General features: G+C 43.0%; 1 protein-coding gene across 1 annotated transcript in view; it reads left to right on the top strand.

The window, feature by feature from the left end:
• The window catches only part of LOC310987840 (PDZ domain-containing RING finger protein 4-like), a gene marked incomplete at its 5' end in the record, with an annotated part of 72048 nt that extends 57957 nt beyond the window's left edge, over positions 1 to 14091 (top strand). The window contains 5 exons of the mRNA XM_083974294.1: positions 4146 to 4244; positions 7158 to 7220; positions 9562 to 9663; positions 11512 to 11640; positions 12565 to 14091. Coding sequence (XP_083830420.1) covers positions 4146 to 4244; positions 7158 to 7220; positions 9562 to 9663; positions 11512 to 11640; positions 12565 to 14043 — 1872 coding nt within the window. The 3' untranslated portion in view covers positions 14044 to 14091. The remainder of the gene's footprint in view (positions 1 to 4145; positions 4245 to 7157; positions 7221 to 9561; positions 9664 to 11511; positions 11641 to 12564) is intronic.
• Between the last annotated feature and the right edge of the window lie 6527 nt (positions 14092 to 20618).

The raw sequence follows: 20618 nt of genomic DNA, 5'->3' as shown, positions 1-20618 counted from the left end.
CACAACTTCTCATATCATATTAGCATGCAAGATGTTGCACCGTCTTCCTAGCTCCCATTACCTCCATGAGTGCTCTGTTGAATCAGGAGACGTGCCGCTATAATAACATCGCCGGCAACAATAACAGAAGTAGCTCATTAGTAACATTTTTAACATAGTTAATGATGGATTTATGCATCCGACTCCGTTCAGGTAGTCGGCACCAAAGCGTCTTCCTGCTTTTTCCTCGTCGCATCCTCGCATATCAGTCGAGGGTTTGAAGTTGTCATCGCTTCTGAGACAGACAATTAAAGATCTGAGCTCCCCGTCAGGTGGAGGCTGTCGAGAAAGATAAAACGACAAAGCTCAGATGGCGTCGTTTCTCTTCGGCTCTGTTTAAAAAGAAAATCTGTGCCAACATGTGCTCTGTTCGATGTACTTGTGAGTTTAAGTATGGGGTTTGTGCAGGGATGCAGGGATGCACTTCCAAAAAGTGTCTGTCAATGTGAGTTAAAGGAGAATTCCGGTCATTTTTGACCCCTAAATCGTTGTCCTGATGGTCACCCAGTGTTGGGGGGAGCAGAAAACTCGACTGAACTTGATGCAGGTAAACCGGAGTTACACCATGGCTAGACGGCGCTAGCGCTAGCGACAATGCTAACCTATGGGGGCAATTTTTTCAACCACAACAAACACTCAAAAAACAATCAAATATCTATGGTCATGACTGGAATCCTTATGACACACCACTGAACTCATATAGTGTACAGTATAAACAGTATAAACTTTGTGTTTTTGCATGTAGCCACTCACCTCAGACAGCTTAAAGCTATAGTGCGTAACTTCTATGGCCCCCTAGAGTTATTACAACGATACGGCCGGCACCTCAATATGGCGTATGGCCTGGTGCAACCTGCCCCTCCCATCCCCACCGCTACTGTTTGTCACTCTCTTTCTTCTGCCGAACGGGAAGGCTTTTTCTTTTCAGTAGGATCCACTGAACCTCTTGGTCGCTTCTTCGGGTTCTCCACCATGTTGCTTCTAGCAGCACTCTCCTCCCCCCTCCCTTCTCGCTGTCAGGTAAAACCGAGTAGAACGCGTTTGCTGCGTTCCAGGCTTTTGAAACCATAAGTTACGACTTCAAGTCACGACAAGCGTTCCAGGCAACCCGTAACTCGTGTTTTTCCGACCTGTTACCCGTGAAAGTGCACTATAACGGCCGTCAAACTCGTAACTTCCGATCCGTGAAAAACACAAGTTTTTTTTGGGGGGGGGGGGCTTTTTGCCTTTATTATAGCACATAGTAGAGATAGACAGGAAAGGGGGAGGCAGAGAGAGGGGGAATGACATACAGGAAAGGTCTGCCCAACGCGGGATTCGAACCGGGGACGCCTGCGTTGAGGACTGTAGCCTCTACATGGGGCGGCCGCTTTAACCACTGTGCCACGCACCGCCCCCGGAAAAACACAAGTTACTGGTTGCCTGTAAGGCGCCATTATTTCCTGTGTGTCAGCGTGGGAATGTCGCCAACGTCACCAAATACAAAAAGAACAAATACTGAAAAATACCGGAGTTAGAGGAGCCGAACGGCTTAATCAGCGTTGTGTTATCTACTCTTGTAGTGGCTTGGGTGAAACGGATATATATACAGACACGTAGAAGTTACGCACTATAGCTTTAACTCTGAAACGTCCTGGAAAGACGTTACTATCCGATCACAGAGCGCCTGCTCTCCCCGCCACAGAAGCAAACACGTTTTCCTTGTTGTGATGATTTCTTTACAAAAATAAACGGTCGGAGATATTTTGGACATTACCACTGCACTGCTCGATCGTTTATTTTTGGGACTTTTTTGGACTTTGCTCCCACCAACACTGGGTGACCATCAGGAAAACGATTTAGGGGTCAAAAATGACCGGAATTCTCTTTTAAAAGCAAAGTTAGAGAAGTGTAAGAGGAAATGAAGGGATGAGGAGAATGAGGGGGAAAAAAAGGGAATTGAGCCTAAAGGTGTGTGTATGTGTAAATTGGATGGAGGGTGCTGTCATAAACAGTTTAGAAGCTGTAGCCAGAGGCAGCAGGTGGCGGCTCTCTGGCAGCGGTGGTATTGCCCTCCTCCTCCTCCTCCCACTCTTCCCCTCCTCTCATCCCACCACCACCGCGGTCAGACCTCATCCCCCCACCCCCCTCACCCCACCTCCTCCTTCCTCTCCCCCCGGCCCCGCCACATCTGACACGTGTAACCAGCCAACCCACACTTGTCACATAGGAAATGAATCTGTTTCTGTGCAAGACCCCTCTGAGCCCCACCAGAGCCCTCGCCGCTGCCTCATTTCTTCCCTCCACTCAACCACCTCACTCCTGCTGCTGAGAGTTGTGTGTTTCTGCTCTAATGAAGACCTTGGGAGGAGAGGCCATTTCACACTTGATTCCCTCCAACACCCTTGATATGTTTCAGCGTTCGGAGGCCCTGTGCTGTGCTGTTTGGTGTTTGGCTGCGTCTCCGTGGTGGGAGGCTGGAGCGTTTTATGTGAAAATGTGGAAATTAGAAGGTGTGTTTGGTCGATTTTGATTTTAAATGAGAGGGGGAATGTGACACTCAATCAAATCTTACTTCTCGTGTTTTTTATAAATATGAACTTAAATGACAAGTTCGCGAAGACACCGGGGTATTAAGCGGCATTCCGAGAGGCTCGTGGGAAATTTGGCGACCACTGATTTGTAAGTCAATAGTTTGTTTATCTCTCCCCACGGGAAGATGAGGAATACTTTAGTGCTGCAGCAAACATGTATATCTGGTAGCACTGGCATAATTACAGTTTATTTATAGTCTAACGTTCTATAACTTGGCAACAACTTGAAAGAAAAAACACTTGAGGTCCTCTGACAGTCATCAAAGCTCCACCGATCAGGCTGTGCAGGCTGAGAATGCCTTTCATGATCAAACACTTTGAGACTCAAAAACCTCACAAGAGCTGGCAATTCAAACTCCAAAACAAGTTGGGTTTTTGTGAGGGAACTTTAAAAAACATTTGTTTTTTTGATCTTCAATGAGGGAGATCCCTGTGTTTGTGCAGCCATTGTCATGTATCAACACTTTAGTTTTATGGAAATCTATAGAATTTATTTGGCGTCTCAGATCAGTGTCTGTTTTCTTCTTTAAAGGTTACAGTGTTTCTGAATCAAAGTCAACAAAGGCACAGAAAACCGTATTGTGGGCAAAACACTATCACCGTGACTTCATTTAGGCTAGACACTGTCTAGGACTTCTCCTCCAGGTCGGATTTACTGTACTTGTTCTGAAAAATGGAAAACTGACCTTTTACTAATCCACTGATCAGCCTCCATCTCCTTAAGACCCCAGCTCTGTGGCATCAACCCTTGTCAGTGTTAATAAATTAAATTAATATGTTCTGAACCTCCCATAATCCCAGTAATGACGATGTCTGTCTGTCGCTCCAGACTGAAATACGTCACCAGCTATAGGATGAACTGCCGACACTTTTGCAGAAATTCCTAGTTCTTAGAACACCAATAATTTTGGTTGCCACCAAGAGGTTGACATTTGTGGATCAAAGTCATCCAGTTGGACATTATTATTATTTTATTATTATTTTTATTTAGGGACAATGTGCATTTACATTAATCATTTAATAAAAGCAAAATACAAAAAGATGGGTGCACTAGATTTAGCGCAAAGCTAATTTCCATCTGTAGTCCATAAAACATAAAATACACACAATGTTTTGTACAATCCCAAACTCATCACATAATATACACCACCCTATGTGTATGTATTTTAAGTGCCTGTGTAACATGCATGTACAGTACTATCTACAGTAAGCTTCAATAAACATCAATTAACACAAAAACTAGAAAAGGGTAAAAACGACAAGTACAGGACTAGAATCATAAACAATTGGTTCCTTCATTCATATTTGCTCCCTCAGTGCCTGCAGATAATCATATGCCCATTAGCCACACTATGTTTGGTGCACATTAGCAAATCTTAGTATCCTAATGCTAAACTAAGATGTTAAACCTGGCTAACGTTAGACTTGCTACACATCAACATATTGGCATAAGGCTCAAAGCAGCATTGTGTTTACCATGCATGACTGTGGACTCTTAATCTTAGTCCTGTTTTTCCTCCTTTATCCACACAGGAAGTGGAATTGTGTCGAATCAACAGCCAAGAGAAGTTGGGGTTAACTCTGTGCTACAGGACGGATGAAGAGGACGATGTGTCCATCTACATCAGTGAGGTGAGAAGATAACCTGCTCCTCTAACTCCTCTTTCCTCTTCTTCTAAACTTAAGGAAACTTAAGTTTTGCAGTCGAGAACTCGGTAAACATTGAATCATCTCTCTTTTATCTTTTCCCACTCTGCCTTGCTCCTGGAGACACAGAAAGAAATATGCATCATACATGTATCCTGCTCTATCATCCTCTCTTGCTAGTTCCCTTTTTTTATTTTTTTTTTTACCAACCACCAGATACTAGCTAGAAATGGAAAATATTAATGCTCTTGGGGCAAAAGGTACATTAAATACATATTCTATAGAGTCTTTGATGTCTTCCATTTACATATCATACATTCCCATAGAAACATGGCTAGATCAGTTTGCCTGAGTTAAATACCCCCCAAAATGAAAACTATATTTTTGTGACTAAATCAATTGTGACATTTAATATTAATTTTCCATTTTCCATGATTTGCTTTAGTATTCATCTGAGCAAGGCAGGCTTCTCTACTGGGTGTAGTAATTTTAATATTAAACTCTTTTATCAACAACAAATGACATTATTGAACAGTTTGGCAATGTTCTAACTGCATGATTACACTTTCAGCTGCCAACCTGGAATGACTTCCAAGACAGAAAAAAAACAAAAAAAACAAAAGACAAGAGTGATTTCAGATCTTGTTGTTCACCTGCTACTTCCAGTACAGCAGACATCAACAAGCATGTTAACCCACTTGTTGGTGCAGCATAGAAAGTATCGCTCTCCATTCTGCTCAACTTTCTCTCCAATTCGTTTGAAGTTGACTAGGACCCTGCAAGGTGCTCGCTTTGAGAGCTGAGTGGAATATAAATCACTGAGGTCTGTGGCTCCTGGCAGCATCCTTAAGTGTTGGCGCTGGTGTCGGGCTAAGAGGAGCACGCTGCATGTAGATGAGGGGGCTGAATGTCACTGTATACAGGTTGTTATGTGCCCAAATAACATTCTACTGTGTTGCATAAGAAGTGAGAACAAATTAATGGGAAGTTTGCAACAACTCAAGGTCATTTTGAAATGAGCTATATTTCTGAAATTTGCAGCTCCTGTTGATTAGTGACATTGTTTCCATTCTGTGTTGTATAGATTGATTTCCCTTTGTTTTAATTGCCTCTCACAGTACAGTGTGACTAATTCAGATGAATAACGGAATAAAATCTACGCTCGTTCATCTTCTAGTAGTGCATAGTTATTTCTGTTCGGGTGGACAGGGGCAGAAGCAGATCCTATTATTCATAGGGCAGGGTCTACCTCAGGTTGCCAGTCTGTAGCAGAACTACTCATTTACAGTTTGCACACCACCTCTTTGTTTTATTCAGATCCATTTTCTCCTGACAGATTAATGGAGCAAACTCCATTCTGAAAGTGAGACTCAAACCCTCGTGTTCTGTGGCAAAACTGCAGCTTCGCCCCTAACAATGATGCCTTTGTCAATTAAAGGGGTAGTTCACCCAAATTGAAATTTCACTCATTATCTACTCACCCTCATGTGGACTAAGGGCTGGGAGAAGTTTCAGAGTCCTCCGTGGCTTCTCTGAGTTACAGGGGGTCTCGGCGTAGCAGTGCATGTCCATATAACGGTTGCAAATGGATACCAACTATCTTCGTAACAAAAAGACACACCAAAAAACATCCAAATACCTCCATGCTGCTCGTATGTAATGTCCGTCTTGCATTGAAGCCCCGAAATGCGAAATTGTCCCAAAAAATCCTTTTAAGTTAAGTCTATAAGTCTATTTTTCAAGCATGTTTGTAGCGGAAGCTCCTCTTCCCGGTTCGTCAAATTTGGACGAACCAGGGTCCGTCCTCCTCCCAGTTCGTCCAAATTTGACGAACCGGGAAGAGGAGCTTCGAGAAGCTTCAGCTACAAAACAAGCTTGAAATATAGACTTTAATTTTTTTGGGGACAATTTCGCATTTTGGGGCTTCAATACAAGACGGACATTACATACGAGCAGCATGGAGGTATTTGGATGTTTTTTGGTGTGTCTTTTTGTTACGAAGACAGTTGGTATCCATTTGCAACCGTTATATGGACATGCACTGCTACGCCGAGACCCCCTGTAACTCAGAGAAGCCACGGAGGACTCTGAAACTTCTCCCAGCCCTTAGTCCACATGAGGGGGAGTAGATAATGAGTGAAATTTCAATTTTGGGTGAACTATCCCTTTAACCGATCCCTATAGTTCGCTTTATATCAAATTTCAGTTGTAGATTTGTGTTTATGGTGTGCGTGCTCCCCCACTACCCCCACATAATTGCAGAGGTATTACCCTCAGTTTCCCCTCCGGTCCTGCTGCCCCACATTCCTGTCTAGTGACCTCCCTCCCAGTTTAATGAGCGGTCCTCTGTGTGGGAGTGGACTATCATGAAGATGGAGTGCCGCAGCATCTCAGTATCTCCAGAGGTCCCACCTGATAGGAGAGAGCGAAACGAATGGCCCAAGACACCGATTGATTGGCCAATGAAAGAGTGTTCAGCCCCCTTGTTCACAAACATTAGTTATGGGAGGAGCAGGTGCATCATGTGTTGGGGATGAGTGATAGGCTGCAGTTGCTATATACAGAGGCTTGTGCTCCATCAAGCTGCCAGGATATCACAACTGAGGTGTGTACAATAGACACTTAAATGATAAAGGTGAAAACTCAGTTTGTTTTGGCTTTTTCTCAGGACAAATGGTTTTGAAAACTGACTGGGCAACCAAGGAAAAAATCATCATCTATGGTCGTTCCATGGCTGCACACCTAGCGTATGCTGCATACACTGTTTATAAAAGTCTAGACATGTTTTGCTGGCTGATGTCACAATGAGTTACAGCATTTTTCAGGCTCTTCTTGATTCTCTGTAATTACAGTCAGGTTTTATAGAGGCATTATTTTTTGCTCCCTCTACCTTCACAGATCTGTCCGAACAGCATCGCTGCCAGAGACGGACGCATCCGGGAGGGGGATCGCATTCTGCAGGTACAGTGGGCCAACCTCTCCCTCTCTCTCTTTCCCCGTCTCTCTCTCTCGTTTGATTCAATATAAAAAAAAGTCTCCTTTTGTTTTGTCGCGCACAACCACTGTCTCCCAGCAGGAGAGCCCATTCATTTTTAATGGCAGCACATTAAAGGGGGAACTCGCCCCCGCTGTGACTGTTAGAGGGGGAGAAGTGCACCCCCTGGCTGTTTTAGTTACCGACTCAGCACCGATAGGGGTTTTTTAAGAGTTCTGGTTGAGGATGGTGCCGCACCTCCTGTGGCATAGCTGAAAGGCTCTGACTGTTATTGGCCCCTGGCTTCATCTCCAGCCCTGAGCTCTGGAGGAGTTCTGCACCCAACAAGGAGCAGTGTTGGTTAGGCCCCGGGGCTGGACAGTGTTGCTCCTATGGGTTACATGGGTGATTATTGTTTTTGTGGGATTGAGTTAGTTAGAGCCCCCACTTTCAATGTTAAAGCTGCACAAATGGGTTTGTTTCAACCACACAGAGGCAGTGAAACACATTGAAAATAACGAAAATGACAAATGACATTGTCTCGTTGTTATACTGTCATGATAAACCGTCGGTATTGACAGTGGGGTTTGTTGGTCTAACATCTTTCAGATGGCATGTTGGCACCCATTTAATGTATTGATAATATGAAATGTATTTTTAATGGAGCTTTAAAGGGATAGTTCAACATTTTGGCAAATTGGCCCATTGCCATAATCCCTATAGTCTTAGGAGTAGGTTCGTTACCTTTAATTGTCGGTGTAAGATGTTTTTAGAACGGGGGAGCAGAGCCACAAGCTGCTCAGAGCTACGCTACGGAGGCTAATGGGATTTCATCAAACTCATCAAATACACAATCCAACAACTCCAAAACGCTCTGGTGGACAAGTTGTGACCTTGTCATCATGCTATGAGATAATAATGGAACGTTACTAGACAGAGTTGTTTTCGAGGTAAATTCATGCAAAACCGCTGATGTGTGTTCCCGTCGGGGGCAGTTTTTTTTTGTTTTTTTTAAGTATATTTTTTTGCCTTTATTTGATAGCACACAGTTTAGAGAGAGAGAGGGGCAGAGAGAGGGGGAATGACATGCAGGAAAGGTCTGCCCGACGCGGGATTCGAACCGGGGACGACTGCGTTGAGGACTGTAGCCTCTACATGGGGCGGCCGCCTTAACCACTGCGCCACGCACCGCCCCGGGGGCAGTCTCTGTATTTGCCTCGAAAACAACTCTGTCTGGTAACGTTCCGTTATTATTTTATAGCGTGGTGAATGTGCAGGTCACAACTTGTCCACCAGAGCGTTTTGGAGTTGTTGGATTGTGTATTTGATGAGGAAAACCAAGAAATCCCATTAGCCTCCGTAGCATAGCTCTCAGCAGCTCGCGGCTCTGCTCCGCCGTTCTAAAAACAGCTTGCACCGACAATTAAATGTAACAAACCTACTGCTATGACTATAGGGATTATGGTAATGGACCAATTTGCCAAAAATGTTGAACTGTCCCTTTAAAGCTGACACAGGGAGACTGCAAGAGCTCACTGTGATGCCACATACAGTATTGGTTGTGATAACAACAGAATGCTGATAATGAATTACCCACAACAGCATGAATAGCAGATAAAAGTAAACAGAGTTGTTTTCTATGCAGAAAACAAGGTTTGGTGTGAACATCAGTGCACTGTGGGGGAGAGGAACCAGGAATAAACTCAAGTAAATACTCTGCAAACAGTTATTAGATGTGGGGGGCAGATGTATAAGCACTGTTGGTAGACACCGGCAGACAATTAGACCATGTGTTGTGTGACTGATTTACAGCGGCAGAGGGTGTGTGTGTGTGTGTGTGTGTGTGTGTGTGTGTGTGTGTGTGTGTGTGTGTGTGTGTGTGTGTGTGTGTGTGTGTGTGTGTGTGTGTGTGTGTGTGTGTGAGGAAAACCAGTACTCTGGCACCATTATCCACCAGTGACAGGGCCATTAGTCTGCCCGCAAAAAGATGGACGCCCCCTGTCAGTGGCCGGTTAATTGTACAGCTAGATGTATGTACGCTGCCGGATACTTTGGTGAACACAACAGCTCGGTCGGCCCACGGCCACTGTCCCATTCATATTCACCGCTGGGTCCTGCTTCATATTAGGGAGCAGCTCAGAGTGTTTACAATGTCCACTGAAAAACAGCATTATTGTGCAGTTCCACTTTTATTGTAGCGCTTTGTTTTTCTCAAGGGCTTTTGCACTGAGGAAGATAAAGCTGACCCAACTCTTATGTGTTTGCATGTGTTGAGAATGTTTGCATGTGTTTGTGTTTTTGGTAATCGTGTTTGTCTGTCATCAACAGATTAATGGCCAAGATGTACAAGACCGAGAAGAAGCCATGGCTGCACTCTCCAATGACAAGTGTAGGAGCATTGTCCTGCTGGTTGCCAGACCTGAGCTGCAGGTTAGAAACTACCACACACTTAACTCACACTCACGTAATATCTTTCAACCACTTATTAAAAACAATCTTCTGTGGGCCTAACTTGGTTAAAGGAAGCACACAAGTTTAAAGGGGTACGCCAAAAAAAAATTTTTGTGTCTTGCCTCACTCCCGAGTCCATGACAAGCAGATAGACACCATCCTTTCGACTGTGCATGCAGTAACGAGGGAGAGCCTGTATCGCCCGTAATTAGCTTAGCTCAAACGCTGGAAGTGTATAGGTAGGGTTAGCCTGCCTCCACCTAAAGTCATCAGAGAAACTCGTCGGTCAAAACAGAGGATTTAAACAAAGACGGTTTATTTTGGTTCAAGCTAGCTACATCGAGGGTAGGTTGGCTTCCCATTTCAAAGTAAAAGCACAAATTCTATCGTCATGGTTTTCTGTATGTAAAGGGCAACGGGTGTTTTATTTTGTGAAAGTAACCGTTGGTCACAACGGCTAGCTTGAGTAGCGCCGAATCTGAACAAAATTGTAAACAGCTGGTATTTATCCAAACTTTATTGGTTTTTTCACAGAACAGTCAGGATCTCAGTTCTTACAAATGACAATGGTTCCAGAACAGGTTAAAGATCCAGTTCTTATTTACCCATATCGGCCAGGTGTAGCCACCCAACCACCCAACCACCCATACCCTGAACTACACACATTCAATCCATTCACACTCACGACATACATGTGCAAGGCACAAGTTATAAATAAAGAAACAGAAAGTAAATAGACATGATACTAAGGAAAAGCATAGATACATAGTAATTACATAATGGAGCATGGTTACAACAGCTGGTATGGGCAATGGACAACTTAACGACACACTGCTGATTCAAACGGCTACTTTCTCACCTAAACATGTTTGAAATGTCGATAAAGTGATATATTTACAAAGTTTAGAGCTAAAATGAAGTCAGCTTCTGACTGCTGATTTTGGCTGGGGTAGGAGGCAGGCTAACACTACCTATACACTTCCAGCATTTGAGCTAAGCTAATTACGGGCGATACGGCTCTATCTCCCTTGTTACTGCACGCACAGTCGAAAGGATGGTGTCTATCTGCTTGTCATGGACTCGGGAGTGAGGCAAGACACGAAAAAAATGTTGGCGTATCCCTTTAAAACAAAATTACAGCCTTGATGTTTGACCATTTACAGTGTGTTTGCTCAGAGTAAAAGTCAGGGGTAGCCAATGCTCTCCCCTCCCTATCACCACAACCACTCCTAGTGGAAGACACCACAGAGACACCTCATCATGTTTTATTTTTATGTAGCTCCACTGTAATTGACTTCCAACACTAAGCCATAAAAGCTAATGGCATGCTAATGTGGAGTGAGTTCAGACCCGGGGCCGATGGCGAATAAGCGGAAGCTACTCTGCCGCAGTGCAGATGAGCCAGGAGCGATAGTGGACTCTTTGTAATTAAATGTGTCTCTACGTAGTAAATCTGAAGTCTTCAGATATGGATCCCATTTGGCTTACATCAAGCAGACAAACAGATGATGGATGGTGTGCAGTAAATAGGTCAAAGGTGGCAGTCTTATGTCCATTAAATTGTATTGGCTTGATTTTGAGATTAGACTGCATGTTTTAAAGATGAGGGGTGGTGTTTTGTTAAGAGCTAGCTGGCAGTTGCTTTTTGTTTTCCAAACCATGCTGGGTGTTTTATTTTATTTTTTATTTTTTTCCCCCCAGAAAATCCCATTAGGGACATCCAACTGTTTATTTTCAGACACTGTGTCGCCACAAGCCTGTAGGCCCTGACAAATAACACTCACCTCTTTCCCTCTATATGCTCTCTCCTCCTTCATTCACCCTTAGCTGGAGGAGGCCTGGCTGGATGATGAGCACAGCGAGTTCCTGGAGCAGCTGAAGATGGAAATGCTGGAGGAGCAGCAGAGGGAGGAGATGGAATTAGCTGCCTTACAGGAGGAGCAGGAGAACGAACAGGTCAGACGGCAATATAACATATACTCAACAACAACAAAAAAGAATTAGTGAGTTTATATAGTTTTTTATATGCTCTGTTTAATAAGAATAAACAAAACTGAGTCAAAAAGCAAAAGGAATCCATCCAACCGCTGTGTTGTGAACATCGTACCATCACACTGACCAATAATTGCTTTGACAGTATTAGGCCATTACTCACAGTCAATATTAGCCTTTTCCTTGAAATCACTACACATCTAGCCGGTGGCAGAGATGAAATCAAACTCTTCATTGACTTTCCTCACGAAAACTGAGTGAAAACAAGCTTTGCCCTTTGAAATGTGAATACAAAATGATGATTATGAATATTTATGGCGGGGGACCGTTGAACCATTTAAATTCCAAACATTAGTAATCATAATTTAAAATTCTGTTTTGTTGGAAGGAAGCATACAACAAAAATCCATATAAATGGGACTTCAAAGACGCCGCGGAGAGGAAACAATCCCTGAAGTAACAGAGCTGTGTAACAGAGCAGCAGCATATGTAGTCCTTCAGGAGGCTGCACTTCATGAACTTCCTTAGATAGTTGCGGTAACCTTTTTGTTGCCTCTTTGTCCTCATTCCATAACGAGGACAGTAAAAATACATCACATCATTACGTTACACACAGTTCTACAGTTTTGTTTATTATCCTGTTTGCAAATGCTGTATGATTAACTAGCTAAAACATATTTACAAGCACGGCTGCAAACTGCAGATAAGTTAAAATACATATACATAATTCATGTTAATAATGAGGAATAATAATAAAAGAGGAATCAAGAACAGTCTCCCGGTAAGTGCCACGCATTCATATGCTGATAAAAAATTTAAATTTACAATTGTGCCATGTATTTACATACCAGTGTTTCAAGTTGGTTTTGTTTGCCTGACTCATTTCAGAGACTAGAAGATGATAAGCCCACCTGCTCCACGCTCCCTCATCATAAAGACGGGGTACTGACTATAAAAGACAGGATGGAAAGCTCCGAGCATAACGTCCTGGCACACATCCAGAGACGTCTGTCCCAGTGCCTGAGAGACAGTCGGGACCCACGCTGTCCCGCCGGCTCCACGCGGCTGGAGGACAGAGACCACGAGGACGAGGAGGAGGCGGAGGGCGATCGTTTCCAGCAGCTCTTGGAGCTCAAGTGTCAAATCCGCAACAGCGGCGAGTACGACCTGTTCTACAGCCGCCGCAGCACCATCGAGTGCAGCGTGGGGGAGCAGGGCGGCATGCAACACGAGCTGCGGATGCTCAACGAGGAGCTGCGCAGCATCGAGCTGGAGTGCCAGAACATCATGCAGGCCCACAAGCTCCGCAAGGGCCAGCAGTCTCCGTCCACGGGCGGCTCGGCGCCCTTCACCAAAAACCAAAGCCTCCAGCGCGGCGGCGAGCACATGAGGGGGAAGCTGGCGGACATTAACGAGAGGCTGGAGAAATCAGACAAAGACAGCTCCAGCGCCTATAACACGGCAGAGAGCTCACGCAGCACGCCTCTGGCGATGGACCGCTCACCGGAGCACTCGCTCCAGAGGATGGTGAGTCTGACCAACCAGAGGAACCTCTGCAGCAGCCTCGCCAACGGTCACTCTCTCAGCCTCAGCCCCATCCCATCGTGCCGCGTTCCGGTCCCGGGGAAAAGCAGCAGCCCCGACCACAGCAATCCCTCCGAGTCGGACCAGACGCCTCACGCCGAGGAGGAGGAGGGCAGAGGGACGCTAAAGACGCACGCCTGCCAGATTCCCTACTTCTCTCCGTCCCACAGTTCCCAGCAGAGGCAGGCCAACATCCCAGCTCACGCCCGCCACTACCAGAGCTACATGCAGCTGATCCAGCAGCGCTCGGCCGTGGAGTACGCGCAGAGCCAGCTCAGCCTGCTCAGTGTTTGCAAAGAGCCTCAGAGCCCCATTAACGAGCCCAAGATGGAGTGGAAGGTCAAGATCCGCAGCGACGGCACGCGCTACATCACTAAGAGGCCCGTGAGAGACAAGATCCTGAGGGAGCGAGCCCTGAAGATTAAGGAAGAGCGCAGCGGGGGGATGACCACGGATGACGACGCGATGAGCGAAATGAAGATGGGGAGGTACTGGAGCAAAGAGGAGAGGAAGCAGCACCTGGTCAGGGCAAAAGAACAGAGGAAAAGACGAGAGTTCATGCAGCGGAGCCGGCTGGAGAGCCTGAAGGAGAATCCTCAGAGCAGCAGCGAGGGTCGCAAGGAAGTCAGCATCATAGAGCTCAGCCACAAGAAGATGATGAAGAAGCGCAACAAGAAGATCCTGGACAACTGGATGACCATCCAGGAGCTGATGACTCATGGTACCAAGGCCCCCGAGGGAGCCAAGGTGAACAATGCCTTCCTATCAGTCACTACTGTATAAAACAAAAACCCCACACACATTCTACCCCATGCGGTATTAATATACTTGCCTCGTTCAATGTGGCGTTTTTATGAGGACAATAGGAATATTTTTCACACTTTGTAACCCAAAAAGCATTTTGTAAAGAATTTATCAGTGGTGTCATGGCATTTTCTTCTCGTTTTTTCCAGGATTGTTTTTTTTTTTCACATCACTCTGCGGGAAAAACCTTTTTCTATGAAATTATGACTATATAATTATTTTATTACTTCACACTAAACATGTTTATCTTTTCAAGCTTTTCAAGTCTATTTTCATATTTATGTTGTAACCATATAACTCAAGATAGTTGTATGAACATCTTAAGAAAACGTATTTGGGTTTGTGTATTATGTACACTTGGCAGGTGGAAAGACGCAGTGAGTCCATGGATCAGATCAATTGATCCTTTTAAAACTGAAATCAATAAGTCTCAGTGCACAAACATGGCCCGAGTCAAACCACGCAAATGTCACACAATTATGATCGCATCAATGTTTGTTTGTGTTTTAATTGAGTTGAATAAATATCACACATTCCAGCAACACAACTGTTTCACTTGCAACTCAACTGCAAGTATGGTCAATCCCCAGATCCTATACTGAATTTGAAATAAAGTGTAATTCGGAACGCTCTTACATTGGTGAAATAGTTTTATGCTCAAACTTGTCATGCAATTATGATAATGTTCATGTATTTCAACAACTACAGATTTGTCTTACTGTTACTGCTATTAAATACAAAATACTGCAACAACAAATGTATTCCAGCTCTAAGAGGTTTTACATTACTGACCATGAACATGTTTTTGTCATCCAAATCTTTTTGCCAATATTAGTTCTGACATCAGCAGATACCTAATTTTACAGTGATATGTCATATGTTCTCTCTGGTGTTTGTGAACCTCAGCTTCCTCCCCAAACAACGGATCAAGCTGCTACACCAACAGGTCAATGGAAAAATGTCAACTCTCATTTTATTCACTATTCTTTTTTTTCTTTTTTTTTCTTTTTTTTTTTACAAAATCCCAGAATCCTTAGGTCCTGACTCATTGCTAGTGTTGTGTCCTTGTGTGTCTGGTTTGCAGCTTTCTTTTATTATTACTTTTTCTATTATTCAACAACAGATGGACCTGCTAATAGCTTTTACATACCAGTATTTTTTACACAGTTTTTACATCCACCTTTACTCAGCACAGCCTTAACAGCAGAAACTGAATCAGTGACACATTGATGTGTCAACCTGATTCATACACAAACTCTACAGTACACTCTGTCTCTGTATATCTCTGTTCAGCAGAGAGGTATTATCCAGCCTTATTCATTCATTGTGTTTTTTGTTTTTTGTAACTGGAAGCATTTATACATATTGTAAAATTGTTACTGAATTAAGTTTGCAGTCACAAACTGGTGTTAGGATGATTGCCACTGAGCAGGACTCAGAACACAGCACACTAGGTCATGGAGAAACTAAACTGGTGAAATGAATGGGTTGCCATTTATCAACAGACGTTATAGTTCAGTTACATGTACAGTATACTAATTCCAAATGCCTCATTTTTAACTGAAATATTGTAAATTTAAATTTTAAACCGACCCCTGTATTTGTTTGGAGTAAATGTCTGATGGTCTAATTTCGAGTAATGCGTAGTTGGCACATTTGTAGCCAGGTAAAATGTGTGATAATGGTGAACTTTGCAAAAGAAATGAAAATAAATTATTGGTTTTTGGTATAATATGGCACTGAATCATGTTTTCTTTTTAAATTATTATTATTATTACTCAAACACTGGTGTAAGATTGAAAACCTGCTGTTACTTTGCAGATCGTGCCAGGCACTTCAAGTGTGTAGTGTGGAAATTTGGCTGTTGAATACAGATGGACCAACGTGATACTAAACTCAGCGTGGCTCCTGTGCACTTTCTACTTTTTGCTAGTGATTTTTTTACACATTTATTTTTAAGTTTCACTTTCCTATGAAGTGCTTTGGTGTGAACTGTGTGAAAGTGGGCAACTACAGTGCGTGCTGTTCTTTCAGTCTGGTCAGGCTGGTGCTGAGGGACAATGGATAAAGAACAGAGAGAGTGTTGTGAAGAAACATTTCATATTGGACAAGTAAACAATGTGGAAATAAAACAGGAACAGTTCTATATAGCAAGGTAAAGACCAGTAACCTCAGATGCCTCAAGAGACTCACTTTTCTCTCCCCTCAGTGAAAGTGATAAGTTATTAAACACAAGGAGATTTCAATTAAAATCAACTTCCACATGAATGGCTTTGTGTTCATTAAAATGTACCAACCACTTAATCATTTCTTTGGCCTTGTCACATGCAGGGGGAGAGCTACTGAGATCCTCTGGTCTCTGTGTTATCTTAAGTCGGTGTGATCGCCTGTAGCTGAAATTGGACTGTCACAGATACAGTGCTGCCTGGAGACTGTTCTGTACTTCTGTGTTTCCATTTTACTCAAAAAGGAATCTGGTAAATTATAAGAAGGATAAACTCTTCCCGGCAGTATCACTTGTCAAATGTTTTTTCTTTTTAAGCTGAGATGGTTCGTGGTTGTTCATCTGCATTATGTCTATGTTTTCGTTGCCAAGCGCTTTCTTGTATTTCCGCTGCCTGGTTTTCTTTTGTTTCCTATATTCCCAAACACTTGATGTGTGCAAACTGGCCTGTGGTGAACAGCGTCCAAGTCCTTACAAAACAAAACGGCCATTGTTCACTCTGAATGCACGTCTTAAACCCAGTGTTTTCTAAAGCCACAGCGGTCCATGCTGTGGGACCTTGAGGTCGTACTCCGTGGTCATCGTCCTCTCATATAACAACTAAGCATTAACTTCAAAGTTAGGATTGGAAAATAGGACTCCTGTCGCCCCTCAAGCTCATTTTGCTCTCACCTCATTTGTTCATTCTTTTCAGTTTGTATAGACAAAGACCATTAAAATGCCAATGAAAAGCCACCGAAGAAGAAGCTGTGAGGGTTGTACCAACCGATGCCAGAACTAGCCCGAGTGCTTGCCGGCTAATTAACTTCATCCCTGAGCCCCTGAAAGACCTAGTCAGGTGTAATTAAAATCGAGGCTGTGATAGCCATGGCATTTGTCAGAGCTACCCAGCAGTTCAAATACCAGTACTGACAGAAATGTCAAACAGATAGCAATGGCTCATCTCCTCACTGCTACACTCTTTCTCTCTCTCTCTCTCTCTCTCTCTCCATTTCTCTCTTTCTCTCTCACTCCCACAACCATCACCTCTGTTATGAATGTTTGCTGATAACCTTTAGGATTCCTCCAACACCAAAAACTACAAATTCTCTCTCATTATTCATCCAAGGAGGCCGGTATTTATTGACATACAGATCCACTTGACACGTGATAGTGCAATCTACTTCAGTGCCCTCTCTCCCTGCTAATCTCAGAGGCGTGTAACAAACCGGTAATTGCGTCGGATCACGAGTCTCTCGATGTCACTCTAGAAACCGATGGCAGCTTTGATCTTTGATATGGTAACCGCTGTGTTGTTGTAATTGGCCCTATCATGCCAGATGTAGCGGTGTGTATGCCGGTGCTATACGGACAGACCGCTATACTGCTGAGCCAGCTGTTCTGAATTGATATGCCTTAATCAAGCAGAGGACAATAGTGAATGTGCTGATGGGGGATAATGGCGCATGAAATCACTTAACACCTCCTGTGAAATTCTTAACATACACACTGAGGTGTTTTTAATGTAGTCTGTGGAAATGGCATGACATATGTCAGAACGCCAAGATCAGTGTCAAAGATTTCCATTCAGCCTGAGTGGGGCACATGAATGTCAACCAAACCAGATAAAACTAAACCAGACAGTTTTTTTTATTTTATGCATATCTTCATTGATTATTGAGCTTCATTGATATTTTGTTAGATATTTCAAGTCTTTAAACAACTTCCCTCCCTCCCCCCAACCCTGAACTTGAAGAAAACAATGATACTTTGATCCTTTGGAAAATGAAAAACAAAAACCCAAAAAACAATATGTACAGCATGCCATCTAGTAAAAGTGGATACATAATCAGCTGAAATAAATAGGCAAGAATGAGAGAAAAAAAGCGAAAAAAAGAAAAAAAAGAAAAAGAGAGAAACTCAAAATATACATTATGCATACTGTATGTAAAAATAAGAAAAAGAGAATATTTATATGTAACATTAAAAAGAAAACAGAAGCAAATAATAATGCATAACCAACATAAATAAAATGTAATTAAAAGGGTAGGCCTACAGGCTTACTTGGAATTGAATATGAATTCCATATGTCATGAAAAATGTGGCTTTTTTGTTTGATTGTATATGTGAGTCACCAAACCAGACATGTTCACTAAATGGTGAAAAACACAAAGGTATTATCTCCAAGGGAATAAAAAAAAAAAGTTGTTTAAGTTTTTGAAATATCAGTCTACACAACAGTGGAGGGCCAACCGACCAACCAGCAGTCTGACAGTGCCATCTATTCACCTGGGAGAAAGGACAAGGATAAAAATCCAAACTGCTGGTGTGTTTTTCTTGGGCGTGACATTTAAACTAAAATGTTAAATACAGTAAATGCTCAGCGGTGATATTTGTGCGCAGATATTCTTCACGTGAACTATGAACTTTGGAGACTGACGCCGGGCGACAGAGCAGCAGACAGTGGCGGCGCATGCTGATCACTTCAGACTGCAGAGGGATGCTTCGTAGAAAACATTCACTAATGCACACAGCAGAAAAAACTCTCATACAAACTGCATGTTCCGTTCTGAATAAATAAACAAGGCAGTTGTTGCACATGGAGTTCATTTCCAGCATCACAACAGCGTGCATAAAACCTTGTTTATAGCCAAATGTTTGCAGCCAACTGTGAATAAATTACCAAAGTTACACAAGTTAATAGTTTTAGGGATTAGATGATAAGTCTAATCTGCTGTTCTATTTACTTCATTTTAGCTCTGTGTATTCAAACTCTCTGCTGGATATGTGTGCATGTCATTATTGGCAGAGATCTTTTATTGCTTTTTTTTCACACCCTTGTTTTATGTGTCATTAGTTGTTTCATTTTCACCCCAACCAAATACATTAGGGGACCTATTAAGAAAAAACCTGTGAATATTTCAGAGCATAATTAGAGCTCTAATTACAATTCATTATTCATAAAACCAAACTGCAATGCATACTGCACAGGTCTCAAACATCTACTATTTGCATTGCAATTAGAAAATGTATAATACTCCCTAAAACATACTGTAATGTCATTAGCCCTAATCGGGGATATGCTAGTATATTATTCATAGACACATATTGCAGATTTTATTAGACGGGTAATATTGGCTGGTATAACATTCAGCTCACATCATTACTCAAATTATACAACTGGTTTACCCCAGTGTTTAGAAGCAGAGATGATGCCGGGCTTCAAGCTGCTTTTACTTATATAGCTTTAAAAAAAAACTCATACCCAGCAGTTCTTAGATGCACATATTTGCTTCAAAATATATATTTTTAAAACTTCTGCCCAAGCAATTCCTCCCCGGTCTGACGTAACCCACCCTGGTGCCTTCACTAACCTTTGAAGGAGGAATATGATTGACATGTGTGGCCGACCATGCACAACTCTACGTTGTATACAAATGTGAAACTTGCCCCTTTGCACATTCATCATCTCTATGAATTCCATTATCATTCCTGTAAAGTTTCTGGTCTTGTTTCTTATTCATGAGCTGTGGGTCAGAGTCCGTATCCAACAGAAATTACTCGTACGATTCTGTCTGTGATTACCTCGCCGGGCTGGAGAATTAATAAATAATGTGTGGCAGTCTATGCGCAGGGTCTGTTTCACATTTATTACACAATGTAAACATTGATCCCCTCCCCCCCCTCTTGTTCCATGTCGCTTCAGCGTCAGCATAGCTGCTGAGGAGAGGGCTCTTCCATTAGTCATGGTGTTTCACATTCATATGTATTACACTAGTCAGTCTTTATTTGTATGGTGTCTAATCACGACAGAAGTTATCTCAGAGCCCTGTTCATATAGAGCAGGTCAGCTCTCTATGTAATATTAATCACTGAGACACGACAATTCCCAACGTGAGAAGGCACTTCATTGGCAAGAAAAAATCCTGTAGGAGGAAGAAATGTTGATCAAGTGGCAGAAACTTAAAGCACAGTCCTGTCATGAAGTCATTTCATACCCACAGTTGTCTTGTCATGTTGATTTAATTGGCTCCCGGTGTGCATCCTAATGAAAATGTAGCATGTAGAGTATCGTATCGCTGCACTTCTGCCACTGGAAGGGCTGACACACTGCAGCAAGAGATTTTTTTTACCTTCTCTGTTGCATTCTGGGTAGTGGGACACCTGGGGCCTCATTTATCAAAGAGGGTGTAAAACTGCTACTAAATATTTGCGTACGGCGAAAAGACGAAAATGGCGTACACCCTAAATATTTACACCTTTTTCAGATCAATCAAACTGTGCGTATGCACAACTCTACGCAATAAATCACACAGGACTCAAGAATGGTGCACACGTGAACACACCTCTT

The sequence above is a fragment of the Trachurus trachurus genome, assembly GCF_905171665.1.
Source record: "Trachurus trachurus genome assembly, chromosome: 6".
NCBI lineage: Eukaryota > Metazoa > Chordata > Actinopteri > Carangiformes > Carangidae > Trachurus > Trachurus trachurus.
Note: the sequence above shows the minus strand (reverse complement) of the source record. Positions and strands in the feature narration are given on the sequence as shown.